At 58.2% G+C, this 17332-nt stretch overlaps 1 protein-coding gene across 6 annotated transcripts in view; it reads left to right on the top strand.

Annotated features, from left to right (window-relative positions):
- Positions 1-17045, top strand: part of RARA (retinoic acid receptor alpha) — a 64594-nt gene extending 47549 nt beyond the window's left edge. For 3 of the 6 annotated variants that reach the window (XM_007531033.2, XM_060203550.1, XM_007531034.3), the window contains exons 3-9: positions 7097-7245; positions 8462-8603; positions 10588-10748; positions 10984-11160; positions 12604-12808; positions 14126-14284; positions 15439-17045. In XM_007531033.2, the coding sequence (XP_007531095.1) occupies positions 7097-7245; positions 8462-8603; positions 10588-10748; positions 10984-11160; positions 12604-12808; positions 14126-14284; positions 15439-15656 (1211 nt within the window). In that variant the 3' untranslated portion in view covers positions 15657-17045. Of the gene's footprint in view, positions 1-1483; positions 2158-7096; positions 7246-8461; positions 8604-10587; positions 10749-10983; positions 11161-12603; positions 12809-14125; positions 14285-15438 lie in introns of those variants that run through there. The other 3 variants (XM_007531035.2, XM_016191685.2, XM_007531037.3) reach the window with 3 other exon arrangements.
- Positions 17046-17332: the final 287 nt, after the last annotated feature.

Genomic DNA, 17332 nt, shown 5'->3' with positions numbered 1-17332 from the left:
TTCAGAGTATACTATACTCGTGTTGTAATGCCACTTATCTCCACCTGCAATTAAATATATGTGTGCAATTGTTTGCTTAATGGATTTTGCTCCCTGAGGTCTGCAGGGGCAGGCTTGCTAGCCTGTCCACATAGAGAAGTGTTCAGAAAGTAGTCTTTCTCCAATTGACTTGATACGTGGGAACAGGGCTTTGATGCAGAAAGTTCAAATGCTTGTTCTATCTTTTATGTGTCGCGTGCTCCTGAACAACTCACTTAGCCCTGCGGAGAGACTTATTTATATGTGAGATAAGAATAATACCCAAGTGCTATTAGAGTTACTGTGAAGAGCAAATGGCAAAACATAAAAGAAAAACTTAGCTTCCACAGGTCATCCCAGAGACTGTAAATTCCCATTCCTTTTAAAAGGCATCGGTAGCTCCACCGCTGGGTCAGAAGGAGTAGGAGGTTACCTTCCCCATCCTTCTGAGTGCCAGCCCATCTGAGCCTTCTTTCCCATGAAGTCATCTCAGGCATCCCTGGAGGAAGTGGTCAGCTGAAAGGCACCGGCCCCTCCTCTTATCTCTGCTGGGCTGGACTGTGCTGTGGGGGACCCCGTGCTGGTGGCGCGGGTGGGAGACACCCTGGGCGGGGCCCGGCTCACCGGAAGCGTGCAGAGCGAGGAGGGGCCCCCTCTGCGCTTAGGTGCCAAAGTAGGCGCGCTGCCGCGTCGGGTTCCGGCGAGCAGGAGTCACACATGATGTCACACACAATGACACCAGCCGGCTGTCTCATTCCGACACAGTGTCGAGCTGCACAATGTCTCACCCGGGACGCCCGGCCCGCTGCTCTGCTCGCCCTTGCGCACTGGCACCGCCCTCTGCAGCCATGCCCAGCGTCTGGGGAGGCTGGGTGTCGGGGTGGGCGCTGGCCCCACCCGGCCGGGCCGGGGGCCAGGGGGCCGGTGGGCGAGCCCCGCGGGCGGGCTGGCGAGCGGGTGATGTCACGGGCAGCGGTGGGTGGGTCACCCGGAGGTGAGGCGCAGCCTGGCGAGTTCAGCGGGAGTTCAGCTGCATTTCATTAGGCAAATGAGGCCGGGGCTGGGTGGGGGTGTGCGTTAGGGGAGGACACTGGGACCACCCCCTGCTCCCCAGCCCGGGCGTCTGGGGGCCGGGATTGACCGGAGCACCAAGGAGGCTGCGAGCCGGAACTGGAATGGGGAGCACCTCCTTGCCGTCTTCCATCCTGGCCTGCGGCTCGTAGCGCCCTCTTCTCCGGGTACCCAGCCTGGGCTAGCGCTCCGCGCATCTCTTCCTTCGGAGCCCTTTCCCCTCTTCTCCCCTCCCCTTCTCCGGCTCCCCCCACTCGCCTGCCAGCCACCTCCTCTCGCATCTCAGTTTCCCTGCCTGCAGCCCGTGGCTGTCATACCAGCCCGCAAAGGGTTAAGCCCGGGGCGGTGTCTGCACGGGCCGGGGCGGGGCCGGGGCGGGGCCGGGGGCGGTCGGGCTGGGGGGGCTCGGTCCGCTCCCCCGGACTCGGAGCGGTTGCGGGGCCCGGCGGGGGCGGGGCTGCGCGGAGTCCCCACCCCCACCCGGAATCCTCTCCGGGAGAAGCCCGGGAGCCCCGGCGGGAGGAGGAAGTGCGGGTGCCCCCCCCCCAGTCCCCGCGATCCCGCCCCGGCCGGCGGACTTGGGGAGCCACGGCCCTCTGCGGCGGACACCATGAGACCCGACACGGGAGCCCCCTCGAGGTGAAGCGGCCGAGTTCCCGGGCTTCGGCCGGGGTCCCCGGAGGCAACCGGGGGACCCGCGCTCCCCGCCGCCACTCGACTCCCCCGCGGCTCCCGGGCCTGGCGCGGCGGGGCAGGCTCGGGCGCGGGCTGGCGGGCGGCCGTCGGGTGGGGGCTCTGCCCGCGCCCCCCGCCGCTCTCCTCGGATGGCGCCGCCGGAGGAGTGAGGGAGACGGCGTGCCGGCACTTCCCCGCCCGGACCTCCCGTCTCCGCGCGGACCATGTACGAGAGTGTGGAAGTGGGGGGGCTCACTCCCACCCCCAACCCGTTCCTGGTGGTGGATTTCTATAACCAGAACCGGGCCTGTTTGCTCCCCGAGAAGGGGCTTCCCGCCTCGGGTCCCTACTCCACCCCGCTCCGGACTCCACTGTGGAATGGCTCTAACCACTGTAGGTACCAGCCCACCCGCTCCCACTGTGGGTGTGGGGGTTGGCGGGGGTGGGGTGGGCTGGGGGCGTGCTGCGGGTCTAAGTGGTTTCCCTCTCCCCCTCTTCAGTTTTCTCTCAGCTCTCTTGCTAGACAATTGGACTCCCTTGAGTGAGCCTGAGTGTCATTTCTGCTATACCAGGGCCCAGGAACTTGGGGGGGGGTTCCTCCCTTTAGGAAACGTTTGCTCATGACTCACCACTCTGGAGGGCCAAAGGAAGTTCCTGTCCCCCACTTTATGCCCCCATGCCTGGAGTCTACCAGGCCCTGTCTATGGGTCTGTCTGCTCCTGGAGGAGGGGTCCCCTCCCCAGTTCCTACTCTTGCCAGAGCCTGGGGGAGAGCCCCCTTCTGTGCGACAGCTGCTGTCCCCAGCTCCTGCTCAGGAGTCACTAGAGTGGGTGTCAGGGGAGCATTCTGTGTCTGGCATTGAGGGTGGGGTGTGGCAGGAAGGGGCTACTTCACAGACCCCTGCCTGCCCTTCCCAGCATCTTGTGGAGGAGAAGCACCTGTCTACTGAGGGGTTGTCCTGCCCTAGACCGGGTCTGCTGTCTTTGAAGCTTCTGTTCTGGGAATAGAGGGGAGACACAGTTTTGGTGGGAAAGGAGGCAACCCCGTCCTAATCTAGTTTGTTGTTTGAAGGGGGGATTGGCTTGATTTTTTTCTACTTCTGGGGTTATTTTAGAAAGGAACTCATTCTCTTTCAGCCCAGCCATGTCTTTTGTTACCCTCTTGCCCCTTGGGAACGGGGCACGAAGGACCTTAATGTCCTAGCAGTCTGTCTACCTCCTCTCCTTGTAGTCCCCCATCTGGGTTCAGGCTCTAACCAGGACACTCCAGTTGCCAGCATCTGGGCCATACACCTGGGTAGTGTACCTGGGTGGGAGAGATCAGGCGCTCAGGGGTTATTGTTTCTGGGCTCGATTTCCTTCTTCAGCCTGCTCTGGGCTCAGGTCTCCCCTGGAGCTTCTCCTGCCCTCCCAGACCGGCTGCCTAACCTGCTATATATCCAGGAGGAGGGCTGGAGTTGATCTCTGGGGGCCTGGCAGATTGGAGCAGGCCCAGCACCCTAGAAGAAAGACTGCACAGACACCTTTGCCTTTCCCTGAGCCCCTGCCTCTAGCCTTTCCTATTGTCCTGCCCCCTGACCTTTGCCTCTGGGTTCGGAGCAGTTGAGAGGGAGTAGGGGCGTGAGCAGCCTTTGACTTTGGCCAAAAGGGAGAGGTGAGAGGTGCAACACTCAGACCCTCCTCCCCCTTCTCCCAGAGCTGCGGGAGTCCTCTCCCACGTGGGATAACAGGCAGGCTGCCAGGGTTTCCCTTCTTGTGGTGCCTGTTTTTTTTTCTAAAGGGGGAGGGGAAGCTGGGCTCCAGGACCCCCCTCCTTCCTTTGTCAGTGTGTGTGTGGGGGGGTGGGTGGGGGGGCTCAGCTCTTCTTGGGCAAGGCCTGGGGAGAAGACTGGACATGGGGAAGTAGAGACCTGTCTCCCCACACTCTGTGTAGACTGTCTGGAGTGGGGTAGAGCGAGAGGCCTGGACTCCCCCTCCCTTAGATCCCATGTAGGTGTGTATATCATGGGGGGAGGCGTGGTGGCTCTGTGGGTTGTGTGTGGGGGGGGTGTGGGTAGCTTTCAGGAAGGACCTGGAGGCTAGGGGTGGTGATATGTCCTGTCTAGGGTACATGGGGAGACCATGGAAGATACCCTATGGGAGGCAGAGGTTCTCTGTTGATAGAAACTCTACATCCCCCCTCCCCTCCACTCTCCTGCCACCTGGGGTTGGGGGGAACTGCAGGTTGGCAGTGGGAGACTGCTGGGTCTTGCAGGCCCCCTCCGTTTTGGGTGCACTAGAGGATAAGGGGTACACAGGATGTGGCTCCCCATGTGTCCCCCACCAATCTCTGCTGCTCACGCCTCCGCCTGCTCCCAGACGTCCAAGAATGTGAAGCACGTGGATGCCCGGAGTGGGGGAGGGGAGAGATGCTTATCAGCAGGCCCTGATCTGGGGGCCTCTTCCGCTGTGCTGCACCCAGGGCCACCCCACCCGTTGTGGTGAGGGAGGCCAGTACCTTAGGGCCCAGCACTCCTTTCCCAGCCTTCCCTAGGGGGGCTAACTGGGAAGCTGTGGAGGAGCGGGCGCCAGCTGGCTTGGGAGGGGAGCCACTGGCCAGGGGCCCGGCTGATTTCCTGCTGATCTCCTCCAGGAAACCAGCCCCTGTGCGAGCCTGTGAGCGGCTCTGGGGCTGTGGGATGTGGGGGATCTGGAGCACTGTGCCTTCTGCCAGCGTAGGGGGGAGGGCATGCAGGCTTCCTGGGCTGCTTCCAGCCTTCTGCCAAAGCACTGGAAGGAACTTTGAGCTGGGAAGGTGTGGTCCTTCTCCAGCCTGACTTTGTACAGGAAGAGAGAGTTGGGGAGCTGGGCCTTTGGGGGAGGGGCCTTCTCTCACTCAGAGGGACTGGGCTAAAAGCTGTGCAGACCTCTAGGGTCCCAGAGTGACCACACCTCCCCCAGACGACTCTCTGGAGGCCTGGGAAGGTAGGGGCTGAGCCAGTGTTCAGGGTTCAAAGGGCAGAGAGAGAAGCCTGAGAGCTGTTACCTGGGTGACAGGTGGGGACATATCTGAGGTAGGGGTGTGTTTTGATCTCTGAGGCAATCAGCTGTGGTTGTGAGGCCTTCAGGGAGGCCTCCCCTAGCCCAGGTTATCGCCCCCATCTGGGCCAGCACTCCATCTCAAAAACAGAACAAAAAATGCACAGCTTTTCAGCCTTGAAAGCCTCTCTGGGCTTTGCTGAGCTGCATATTCCTTGGGCCTTGGCCCCACTGAGTTTCTCTCTGGTCGTTGTCCTCTCTGTCTCTCCTCTCCTTCCACCCCACTCTGGACCCCAAAGCTTCTCTCCTTTCTCCCTTTTCAGTTGCATCCATTTTATTAATTAAATATTACTGTCATTGTTATCACCCCCCCCCCCCGCCACTGCATAGCTCTAGCTTATGGCGGTGCCAGGGATTGAACCTGGGACTTCAGAACTGCAGGCCTGAAGGTCTTTTGCATAACAAGTATGCCATCCCCCCTGCCCAGGTCTGGTCCATTTTAAAGGCTGGGCCTTGAGTGAGGTGAGCCTAGGGCTAGGCGCTAGCAGGGAGGGGATATCAGAGGAGTGGAGCTCAGGTCAGTATCTTCTTCATCCTCTGCTGTTGGCCACTGGCTCCCCTACTCCCTTGTCCTTGACACCCCCCTTCCCCACTAGTCTGGATTGTCTATTGTTACTCCTTTTACATCTTGGAAAAAGTTAGCACAACAAAGGGCTCCTTTGTCGCTCACCCTTCTGTCTCCTGGCCTCACCCAGGCCCCCCAAACCTGGCCCCCCAGCAGCTGTTCTCAGGCCTCTCTCCTGCCTGTCTGATTTGCCTGTCTGGCCAGGCAGAGTGGGGTGATGGAGCAGCCATGCCAGGACAGCCCGGTGTTAGAGTGAGGGCTGGGGGAAGGGAGTGTCAGTGAAGAGTCTGGAGTGGTGGGGTCTGGGCACCCATTTATTCCTTTGCTGTAGTAGGCTGGTCTTGGGGCAGGGATCAGCATAGGGCTGTAGCGGTGCTGACCAGGGAAGTGGTGCCCAGGGCTCACAAGAGCCAGCAAAGTTCTGCCAACGTAGCTGACCTGGTTCCCTGCCATCTACTGCCTGGCAGTGCTTGAAGTATCTGCAGGTAGACTCTGGGTGTACCCTGCTGGTCCCCAGTGTCTCAGTGCTGCTTGTCTCTGTCTGCACTTTGGGGCCTTGTGACTCACAGCCATAAGGACCGGGAGCTTGGGGTCCCTTTGAATGCCAGAATTTGGGGCACTGGAGTTGGAGGTTAGGCAGGATTTGAGCATGTAGGAGGAGGTGGGGGCTCCACCTCCCCAGGAGGCCTCCTGACCCCTCCTTAGCCCTGGGAGGTGGTGTTGGTAAAAGCATCTGGATGGTGCCAGGTAGGGATGATGGCTTTGCCTGGCTCACAGTCATCTAGCACTGTTCATCATCCTCAGTTGGCCAGGCTTTGGGCACTGACTGCCCCCACCTAGCCCGTAACTGTGATGCACAATGGACGCTGGGAGGTTAGTGGGGGTGGCACTAGCTGGGTCATCCCTGCTGCCTGCCCTCTTGGGTCTGAATAGCAGGAGGGGAGGGGTGCAGTAACCAGGACAGAGTATTGAGGCCAGACAGACCGAGCATTGATGGAAACAGACCCCCTTTGTCGTGCAGCTTCCCCCAGATGGAGGGCACCCCAGTAATGGGTTTCCTGGGGCCCAAGTGGCCTCTTCCTGTCTTCAGGGTCCGTCCCCCCCCAACCCTGTTATCTCAGGGAGTTCCCGGCTATTGTGCCTCAACATTTGCTACTCTCTTTGCAGCACCCTGCCCTGGGTTCCTGGCCAGGGGATTGTTTGGGTGGAGGAGGGGCTGTGGCTGCCGGCAGGGGGCAGAAGGGGGAGCGGAAGCCATGGGGGTGGGGGAGTGGCCAGCTTTGAATATCCTGTTGACCCCAGTTTCCTTTACCCCTAGCTTATGTTCTCTTCCCTCCCTCCTCATCAGGCTTCCTAACTTAGGGTGTGTGGGGGGGGCGGTCTTTAATAGGCTGCCCCGCCTCCAGTGCAATCACTTTGTCCCCATCTGATAGTGTGTAATCTGGTCATTCTGGTTTTGAAGGTGGGTCTGGGGATGGAGAATGAGCATTGGGCCTCTGGAGGTCTCACCTGCCTGGTAGTCTTGTTCCTGCATCTGGCCAGGAAGCCCCAGTCTTCTTGAACGAGGAGGAGTCCCTGCCCTACAGCAGTGACTCCCAAGAGAGAGAGGACCCAAGGCAGAGTGGGTGGTGGGTGTGACCTGAGTGTCTAACCACCACTCTCCCTCTTGTCTCTCTCTCTCTCTCTCTAGCTATTGAGACCCAGAGCAGCAGTTCAGAGGAGATCGTGCCCAGCCCCCCCTCGCCACCCCCTCTCCCCCGTATCTACAAGCCCTGCTTTGTCTGTCAGGACAAGTCCTCAGGCTACCACTATGGGGTCAGTGCCTGTGAGGGCTGCAAGGTGAGTCTGAGGAATGCCCTTGGGGGGACAGAAGGATTGTCCTGATGAAGTAGATATGGAGTGCCTGCAGCCACTCTGGGAGGGGGTCCTGAGCAGGACCTTCTGCATAGCAGCCTTGGAAGAGAGGAATGGGGCTCCCCCAAACCAGGGGGCTCTCTTGCTCGAGTTCCTCTCCCTGCCTCCATCCTCCAGCTGCCTGGGTTGCCATAGTGAGCTGGCTGCTGATGGGCTCTTGGCTGGGGACCCAGGAGGCCTGCCCCCTGCGGCCCTACTTGAACCTCCCCATGGCAGCCTGGTGGGAGGTGGCGCTTGGGAGCAGGCTCAGCTTCTCCTTCATGTGCCCGGCTGTGATTTCCCTGTGGCTGCCACCTTCCCAGCCTCTGTGGGCACTGCCTGCCCTCCTGCCTCTCCCCACCTTCCCCAGGGCCTGTTTCCTGGCCTAGAGATGGGGGTTCAGAAGCTGCCCCTCAACCAGGAGAGGATATCCCCTCAGCAGGCTGTGCTCTGACCTGTCTCTGCTTAGCCTGCACGTAGAGCCCCTGCCCGGCCAGCTCTGCCTATGTAGGTTTGTTCTTCCTTTCTTTTCTTTCTTTCTTTCTCTCTCTCTCTCTCTCTCTCTCTCTTATTTATTTACTTATTTTACCAGAGCACTGCTTAGGCTAATGGTGGTACAGGGGATTGAACCTGGGACTTTGGAACCTCAGGCATGAGAATCTCTTTGCATAACTGTCATGCTATCTACTCGCGCCCCGTGTCAATTCTCAGGGGCTCTGGTTGGCACACTTTCATCTTGAGCACTAGCGTCCCGGTGGTGTGTGCTCCTCCTCTGCCTCTTTTTCCTGTGCTCTTAAGCCCGGCTGGGCTTCCAGGGTTCTGCCTCTCTCTTGCCTGGTCCCTCTCCTCTTCCTGACTCACCAGTAGTACTGAGTTCTTTTTGGGGAGGGTGGGGGACCAAGATCTGTGCTATGGCATGCAGGGTGACCCCTACCCTCTTGCACTGTGGAGGTACAGGCGCTGGGGTTCTTCTGGAAACCCTTGCAGATGGCAGATGAACCGTCTTTCCCCCTTATCTGGCCTGCTCAGTGACCAGAGGCTTGTGGGAGACCAGCTGGCCCTGGCCCTCTGCTCCCCTGTCTCCCAGCCCCAGCCCCAGCCCCAGGCCTGCTGGTGCCCACTATGGGTGTAGCTGAGCTGACTCCCTCCCATCTGTGTCCAGGGCTTCTTCCGACGCAGCATCCAGAAGAACATGGTGTACACGTGTCACCGGGACAAGAATTGCATCATCAACAAGGTGACCCGAAACCGCTGCCAGTATTGCCGGCTGCAGAAGTGCTTCGAAGTGGGCATGTCCAAGGAGTGTGAGTGCCACAGGGAGAGGTGGGGGGAGCCAGCACCCCAGAAGCCAGGGGAGCTGGCCTGTGTGGGTGTTGTGTTCACCTCTGGACTTGTCTGTGTATTGCCATGTGTGCGTAGGTTCCAGGACTTACCTCTGTGTCTGCATCCAGCCAGCTCTGTGTCCAGGTGTGGACAGCTGGCTGTTTGCGCATGGCTGTATGTGGTTACGTACATGTGCGTATGTGTCACTCTAAGCCGCCTGGTCTCCAGACCTGTCTGGACTTTGTGACAGGGCTCAGAGGCATGCCTGAGCCCCTTCTAGTTGTGCATTTTCCTGGGGGTCCACACTAAAGGGTGCTGCCTGCTGTGAGTGGCTGGCACATGGATCTGGAAGCCATTGTCTGGGGAAGCCTGGGACCTGGAGTTGGAAGGAAGAATCAGGACTGCTCAGCTCCCAGAGGGATGGGGGTTTCCAGTTTGGGCTCAGCTGAGGCTTGATGGAGGGAGGGAGGGAGGGCTGGACAAGGGGACCCTCTTGTGTTGAATCATGGGTGTTGCCGTGGTGACCGGTGATTGATGATGTCAGAGATAAATGACGCTGACAGACGCCTCCTTGTCTGCGTGGCCGTTGCCATGGAGCCTAAGCCTTGGGGAATGGGGTGGGGGAGGGGGACACAGGACCCCCTAGCCCTTTGTGGGGAGGGCAGTAGAAGGGGGAAGTCAGGAGGAGACATAGGAGTGACTAGAGGAACCATAGGAGTGGAGAGGTTGTGGCAGCACCCTACCACTTCCTGCCCCAGGAGCCCGCGACCTAGTCAGGAGCCCAGGACATGGTAGCTCTTGGTTGCAAGGCAGGTGACAACTTGGGACACTACTCTTCAGGGCCCAGTATTACCTCTTTCCTCCACCTTTGCCACTTTCTACTCCCAGAGCTCCTCTGTGCAGAAGGACCAGGGTGGGGACCCCTATTCCTGCTCACTGCCAACTCTCCCTCTCTCCCTCCCTCCTTCCCTCCTTCCCTCCTCCCCGGCTGCTCTGTGCCCTGGAGCTGAGCAGCTGCCATTTCAATAGAATTAAAGCTTCCAAATGATAAACGTCTTGTCACAGCTGCAATTTTCTCTTCCCAAATTATCCCCCCACTCTCCCTCTCCCTCTCCCTCTCTCCCTTCTTCCCCTTGCACTTTATTGAATTTGCAGAATCGACATGAGTGATCTCCAAATTATGCCAGCTCTCCCCCCCCAACCTTGTGCCCGCCGCCCCCCCCCCCCGGGTCCCCCCACCCTCACCCCCACCCCCACCCAATTTTCCTCCCGCGTCAGCAGCCACCACCACTGGCCCTGTGAGTGATTGTGTGTCTGGTATAATCGGCTGGTAACGACCCCATCGCTTCTTTAAAGCCGAGTGGTGTGTGCGGCTCAGCGCCCCCGGTGATTTGTCAGCTCCCCCGGCTAATGGGCCGAGAGATCTCGCCTGGCCCCCCACTCAGGCTGAGTACCCTACTCCTCGCCAGCCTGCCCCGGGAGCTGCTCAAAAGCCAGTCCCCAGGAGCTGCTCAAAAGTCAGTCCCCGGTAGCTGCTCAAAGCCAGTCCCTGGGAGCTGCTCAAAGCCAGTCCCAGGAACCCTCAGGGAGATGGCTGCCAGGAGGGATGGGGGGGACTGGGGGTGGGAGCCTTCCCAGAAGCAGAGGGGGTGGGGAATGAGGGGGCCAGAGTGAGGAGGTGGGGCACTGCCATGGGGCCTCAGGGAGGATGTGAGGCAGTGGCTGCAAGGGAGTGGCAGGCCCAGTGGACTGGCTCTGTGTGTGTGTGTGTAAAGCCCTAGGGCAGGACTTGGTTTGTGGGTTGGGTGGCACAAAGAGGCAGGCGTGTGCCTGGCCTAACTGTCCATAGGTATGTGTGTGTCCCGAGAGTGGTCTTTTTGGTAACCAGCAGCTGTCTGGTGGAGGAGCTCAGGCTGTGGTGAGACCACTGCCCCACCTGTCTCTAACCACAGCCTCTGCCCACAGCTGTGAGGAACGACCGGAACAAGAAGAAGAAGGAGGTTCCCAAGCCCGAGTGCTCTGAGAGTTACACACTGACGCCCGAGGTGGGGGAGCTCATCGAGAAGGTGCGCAAAGCGCACCAGGAGACCTTCCCTGCCCTCTGCCAGCTGGGCAAATACACTACGGTATGGCTGCCCACAATTTGGCAGGGTGGGTCGTGCTAAGGGGCCAGGACTAGCCCTGCCTGGGGCTCTCCTGCTGCCTCACTTTCCTCTGCTCACCATGCCCGGCCTCCTTGTCCCTCCCTTCTGCTGCCTCCCCTTCCTTCTGGAGGAGTGCCCAGGCAGGGGGCAGGCCTGTGGGGGCTGGTGGCAGAAGGGGTGCCATGCAGAAGTTCCTCACTCTTCCTCATCCTCCCAGAACAACAGCTCAGAACAACGTGTCTCTCTGGACATTGACCTCTGGGACAAGTTCAGTGAACTCTCCACCAAGTGTATCATTAAGACTGTGGAGTTCGCCAAGCAGCTGCCCGGCTTCACCACCCTCACCATTGCTGACCAGATCACCCTCCTCAAGGCTGCCTGCCTGGACATTCTGGTGAGGGTCTGGCCCTGCCTCCGTGTCTCCCTGTCTCCGAAGCTGCTCAGCTCCCAGAGTTGCATGGGCCCACCATTCACTGTGCATGTAGCCACCTGCCCCGTCTTCTCACCGAACCTTCCCTTCGAACCCCTCACTTCGCATATCTGCTCTGTTTCATAAAGCTGTGCCAGGGAGCCTGCATGGCTATGTCTGGAACTGGTGTCAGGGATAGGTGGCCCCAACACCATCCCCTGTCTGGAAAAGAACTCGTGTTGGTGGTGGCCACAGCTATGTCAACAGAGGTTGCAGAACTGTTGAGTGCTGACTGAGATGTGGGGAGGGCGGTCCCTTGCCCCTGCAGAAGAGAGGGTCATACTGCTGGGCCCCCAGGGAAGACATCCCAGAGGAGGTGGCTTGTGGAAGGGGCTTGTGGAAGGAGCATGGGAGAGGGCATCTCTAGTTAAGGGACACGATGGGAAAGGCCTGCTGGTGTGAGTCAGAGAGATTCAGGGACCTGTGGGGCATTTGGTGGGGCCAGAGGGTGGATTAAGCTGGAGGCCGGCTAGGGGGAGGGACAATGGGTACTGCCTAGGCCTAGGTCTAGAATGCTAGGAGGTCTCTCCCTGTTACCTCCCTTGGCTCCACCCACTGCTCCCTCTCACCACTTCCAAGGTGGGGACCCTGGGATGTGCTGGTTCCTGGTAGGGGTGAAGTGGGAGGTGCAGTGCGTCATCTGCTCAGACACACACACACACACACACACACACACACACACACACACACACACACACACAAACACACACAGCAAGAGGCAGCTCACCAGGGTTTGTCTCACTAGATGCTGACACACATTCATTTGAGCTCTTGTGCCTAGTCCTGGGAATTCTGGCATGAGTCTACTGTAATCCCTGCCTACTGGAAATACTCTTCCTTCTTAAGTCCTCTGTACTGCACGGAGGCCACTGCCCTGCGCACAACAGAAGCCTCTTGCCTTGTACTTGTTGAAATTTCAATTGGTGGAAAAGCTTGTTTCATTTCCTCAGGTGCACTAGCTACCTATTTATTTATTTATTTATTTATTTATTTATTTATTTATTCTTTTTAGATAGAGATACAGAGCTAGAAAGAGACCGTAGCACCAAAGCTTCCTTCAGTGTGGTCGCAGGCTCGAACCTGGGTCATGTACTTGGCAAAGCAGCACAGAGTCCAAGTGAGCTGTTTTGCTGACCCACCAGCTACCTTTCAAATGCCCAGTGGCCACATAGTGGTGACAGCATTGGCTGGCACAGATGCAGGGTGTGGCTGTCACCACAGAGGGTTCTGCTGGAGAGCATCTGGCTGCGTGCCCAGTGGTCCCTGGGGAAGCTGGTGCTGGAAGTGCTGGGGGATGGGCCAAGGTGCAGGAAATGTTGCAGCCAGGGGCGGGCTGACTCCCAGCACTTGCATGTCCTCTGCACCCAGATCCTGCGGATCTGCACGCGGTACACGCCCGAGCAGGACACGATGACCTTCTCGGACGGACTGACCTTGAACCGGACCCAGATGCACAACGCAGGCTTTGGGCCCCTCACAGACCTGGTCTTCGCTTTCGCCAACCAGCTGCTGCCCTTGGAGATGGATGATGCAGAGACCGGGCTGCTTAGCGCCATCTGCCTCATCTGTGGAGGTGGGTGGGGATCCGGGCTGGGGCCAGGCCTAGGTTGGTGATGCAGTCCCTCAGACCCCTCCCAGGGATCATCAGATCAGAGAGAGATCTTGGTCCCTATCAAGTTTCTTCTCGCTCAAGATTTTATTTTATTCATGAGAGACGGGAGGAGAAGGGGGAGAAAGCGAGAGCCACACATCACTCTGGTGTATGTACTGCTGGGGATCAAACTTAGGACCTTATACCCAAGAGCCCAGTGCTCTATCCACTGTTCCATCTCTCCGTATCAGGTTTCTCTTTCTCTCTCTCTCTTTTTTTTTTAACCAGAGCACTGCTCAGCTCTGGCTTACAGGTAGTGCAGGGGTTTGAACCTGGGACTTTGGAGCCTCAGGCATGAGTCGCTTTGCATAACCACTATGCTATCTACCCCCACTTTATCAGTTTTCTCTTACCGGAGGGGAGCTGCATCCCAGGGCAGGATCTGACTCAGGACAAGAGGGTGGCAATTGGAACCGGAAGCTCTGGTACCGTAGCTCTGGACAGTGTTCTTTCTGGGACTAGGGAGGACTTGTGGCCTGAGAGGCTGCACAGTGGCTGGAGCTTTGGATTTGCAAGCATGAGGGCTTGAGTTTGAGCAGCATTTCTGGTTCTCAGTAAATAAATGAACCTTAAAGAATACGGGAGGGCAGGGGTAGATAGCATAGTGGTTATGCAAAGAGACTCTCATGCCTGATGTTCTGAAGGTCCAGGTTCATTCCCCCCCCCCCCCCCCCCCCGCATCACCATAAATCAGAGCTGAGCAGTGCTCTGGTGAAGAAAGAAAAATTAGACTAAGAATAATGAGGGAGGACTTGAGGGTCATAGGAGTACCTCAGGATTCCTGGCCCGTGCATGACCTTGAGCAGCTTGGCACACTTCTCTGAACCTCTGTTTCTGTAAAATGGGGTAGTAAGACTTCTGGCCTCATAAAGTTGTGAGAGGATTAAGATGGTAATAAATAAGGTCCAGTGTATCCAGTGCCCAAGAGGCAGTAAACATTGGCAGCTGTTAATATTTTGTTGCTACCAGTGCTGCCAGATCCTGTTAGTTTCTGTAACAGTGGGTGGGAGTGGGGGGTGCCTCCCTGGGAATCCTCCCTGCCTGTGTCTGCCACCACCTGGGTTCAGAGCCCTCCCCGCCCCCCCCCCCCCGCCCCCCCCCCCCCTGCTGCCTTGTGGAGGGAGGGAGGCCCTGCTGGAGAGTTGCTAAGCCTGTGGTTGGGGCAAGTGCGCCCCCCAGAGGCCGAGGTTGGATGCGGGGCTGCACCTGGTGCTTGGCTCAGAAGATGTGCTCCCTCAGACCGGCAGGACCTGGAGCAGCCAGACAGAGTGGACATGCTGCAGGAGCCATTGCTGGAGGCGCTGAAGGTCTATGTGCGGAAACGGAGGCCCAGCCGACCCCACATGTTCCCCAAGATGCTCATGAAGATCACGGACCTTCGAAGCATCAGTGCTAAGGGTGAGTCCCTCTCACTTGGTTGGGGCTGGGGGTCCCAGTCTGGCAGGGCCACACCCCAACACCTGACCCTGGTCCCACTGTTTGTGCCCAGACCCGGGCCTTGCACATCTGGTCCAGTACCCCACCTCTGTGCTCAGGATGGTGATGCCCCAGTTGTTCGGAGCCATCCTGTTCCCACCTGGGTCCCCCAGAGACCTTGCCATGCCCAGCTGACCTGCCTGAGTGCTCACAGTGTGGTGTCACCTGTGCATGGTGGTTAGGACAAGACTCTGGAACTGAACACCTGGGTGTGTCCTAGAGCAGGCTACTTAACAGCGCTGACACCTCATCTCCCTTCTGGAAGGGGGTGGTGTTGATATTTTCTGAGTTGTTTGGAGGTGGAAGAAGACCCATGGAGGCCGGGCGGTAGCGCAGTGGGTTAAGCGCAGGTGGCGCTAAGCATAAGGACCGGTTTAAGGATCCTGGTTTGAGCCCCCGGCTCCCCACCTGCAGGGGAGTCACTTCACAGGCAGTGAAGCAGGTCTAACTGCAATGGTAAAACAACAAGGACAACAAAAGGGAGAATTAAATATATATCTAAAAAATTAAAACAACATTAAAAAAAACCAAAACATTAAAAACAAAAGAGGGAGTTGGGCGCAGCAGGTTAAGCGCACGTGGCACAAAGTGCAAGGACCGGCATAAGGATCCTGGTTCGAGCCCCGGCTCCCCACCTGCAGGTGAGTCGCTTCCCAGGCAGTGAAGCAGGTCTGCAGGTGTCTGTCTTTCTCTCCTCCTCTGTGTCTTCCCCTCCTCTCTCCATTTCTGTCTCCTATCCAACAATGACATCAATAACCACAACAATAAAAAAACAAAAGGGAAAATAAATATTTAAAAAAATTTAAAAAAAAGGCCCATAACCCATAGTGCATAAGATAGGCCCTGTGTCACACCCAGGCTGTCCTACACCAGAGGCTGAATTTGGAGTCACTTTGTTCCCCGTCCTTTGGATTTGGGGAGCTTACAAGAGCTGACTTATGTCCAAGAACTGAAGTTCATTGCACACATGCCGCCAAGATTGCGCTCCCCACCGCACCCTCCCTCCAGGAGCCTGGCCTGGGGTGGTGTTAGGGGCACTGCCATACTGACCTTAGTCTCTCTGTTGGTTCTTGCAGGAGCAGAGCGGGTAATCACATTGAAAATGGAGATCCCGGGCTCCATGCCACCTCTCATCCAGGAAATGCTGGAGAACTCAGAGGGCCTGGACACTCTGAGCGGACAGTCGGGGGGTGGGGGGCGGGATGGGGGCGGCATGGCCCCCCCACCTGGCAGCTGCAGTCCCAGCCTCAGCCCCAGCTCTAACAGAAGCAGCCCAGCCACCCACTCCCCGTGACTGCTGTGGCCTGTGGACTCTGCCCTTGCCCCAAGCACTGGCTTTTCTCTGCCTTTATACCAACCATGCCACCCCTACCAGCCCTGCCCCCACCTACTCTTCCCCCTCCTGGGGGTTGGAAGGGAGGAGGCAGCGATCTGGACGGAGGCCTGGCCTGCGGTGGACTGCTTGCTCCTTAGCCTGGGCTGACGTCATGCCGGCGGCCATGAGTGGAGTGAGGACCCCTGGTCCTGCGCCTTGGGATGGGGCCTGGGGGCCTCGTGTTCATCAAGACACCCCTCTGCCCGCCTCGCCACACCTTCATCACCAGCAAACGCCAGGACCTGGCTCCCCCATCCTCAGAACTTGCAAGCCATTGCCCCCTGGTTGGGGACCCCCCCTGCCTTGGTTGGTGACAGAGGGGGTTGGGCCAGGGGTGGGGTGGGGGGGCTCCCCCTGTACATACCCTGCCATACCAACTCCCAGGTATTCTCGCTGGTTTTGTTTTTATTTTAATTTTTTTTGTTTTGAATTTTTTTAAAAATAAGAATTTTCATTTAAAGCACATTTATACTGAAGGAATCTGTGCTGTGTATGGGGGGGGGAGCTGGATCCAGAGCTGGAGGGGGGATGGACCCCCTGGGAGGGAGGGGAGTAGCTCAGAAGGGGCTTCCCCTCTCTCAATGTCCTTCTTCCCCCTTAGCCCTCCTCCCCAGCCTTTTCCTCCTCAGTTTTCTCTTTAAAACTGTGAAGTACTAACTTTTTGAGGCCTGCCCTCTCCTCTGTGCTGGGAAGCAGCCAGTCCCCTCTTCTCCATCTGCCTAACCACTGGGTGTGGACAGTTTCAGGCAGTCTCCAGAAGGACAGGGCCCTTGGTGGGAGAGATGGGGCAGGGGCAAAGCCAGGGGACCCTCAGACCATGAGTGTGTTTCTCAGCCAGTGTCCTTGCTAGAGCTCCCCCTTCCCCAGTCGGGCCCATATCATCCAAGCTTTCCAGCCCCCAATTGTGAATGGGCTGCCCAAGGGGTCCAAGCTGCCCCCACCCCTAGCCTCACAGCCACCAGCACCCGCCCACAGGGCCCCCAGACACACACACACACACACACACACACACACACACACACACACACACACACAGGCCAATAAATGCACTTGGCCTGAGTTCCTCCATTTCTTTGGCCTACCCCTCCACTCCCTCCCCACACAACAGAACCCCCTCCTTGCCCCGCAGGACGGGCCTTCAGGGGGTCCCTTCTTCACACCCCTTGCACCCCCGGGTTGGGGAAGCTGGCTCTGCCTTCCTTGTTCCGGGGTTGGGGTCTCATCTCCCCAGAGCCCGCTGGTGCACCTGTTACTGTTGGACTTTCCACTGAGATCTACTGGATAAAGAATAAAGTTATATTTATTCTATGTGTGCCTCAGCTTTGCTGCCTCGCCTTCTCTTGGTGTCTGAGCAGAGGGCTAGGGTCGGGGAGAGGCTCCTGACAGACGGGGCTCCCACTGCTACCTGACCTGCTATGCGGAGCCTGTGTGAGGAGGGGGACAGGTCTGCCTTGGTGTAGGATGAAACATGGCCCATGTCAGGGAGCCCTGGATTCTGGAGATGGGGAAGGGAATGGTATTGTGCCTTCAGGGAAACCGTGACCTGAGGAAGATAGCTTGTCCCCTCAGTGTCTCACCTTGGGGAGCCAGAGGTG

Source organism: Erinaceus europaeus, chromosome 12, assembly GCF_950295315.1.
Source record: "Erinaceus europaeus chromosome 12, mEriEur2.1, whole genome shotgun sequence".
Lineage (NCBI taxonomy): Eukaryota > Metazoa > Chordata > Mammalia > Eulipotyphla > Erinaceidae > Erinaceus > Erinaceus europaeus.
Note: the sequence above shows the minus strand (reverse complement) of the source record. Positions and strands in the feature narration are given on the sequence as shown.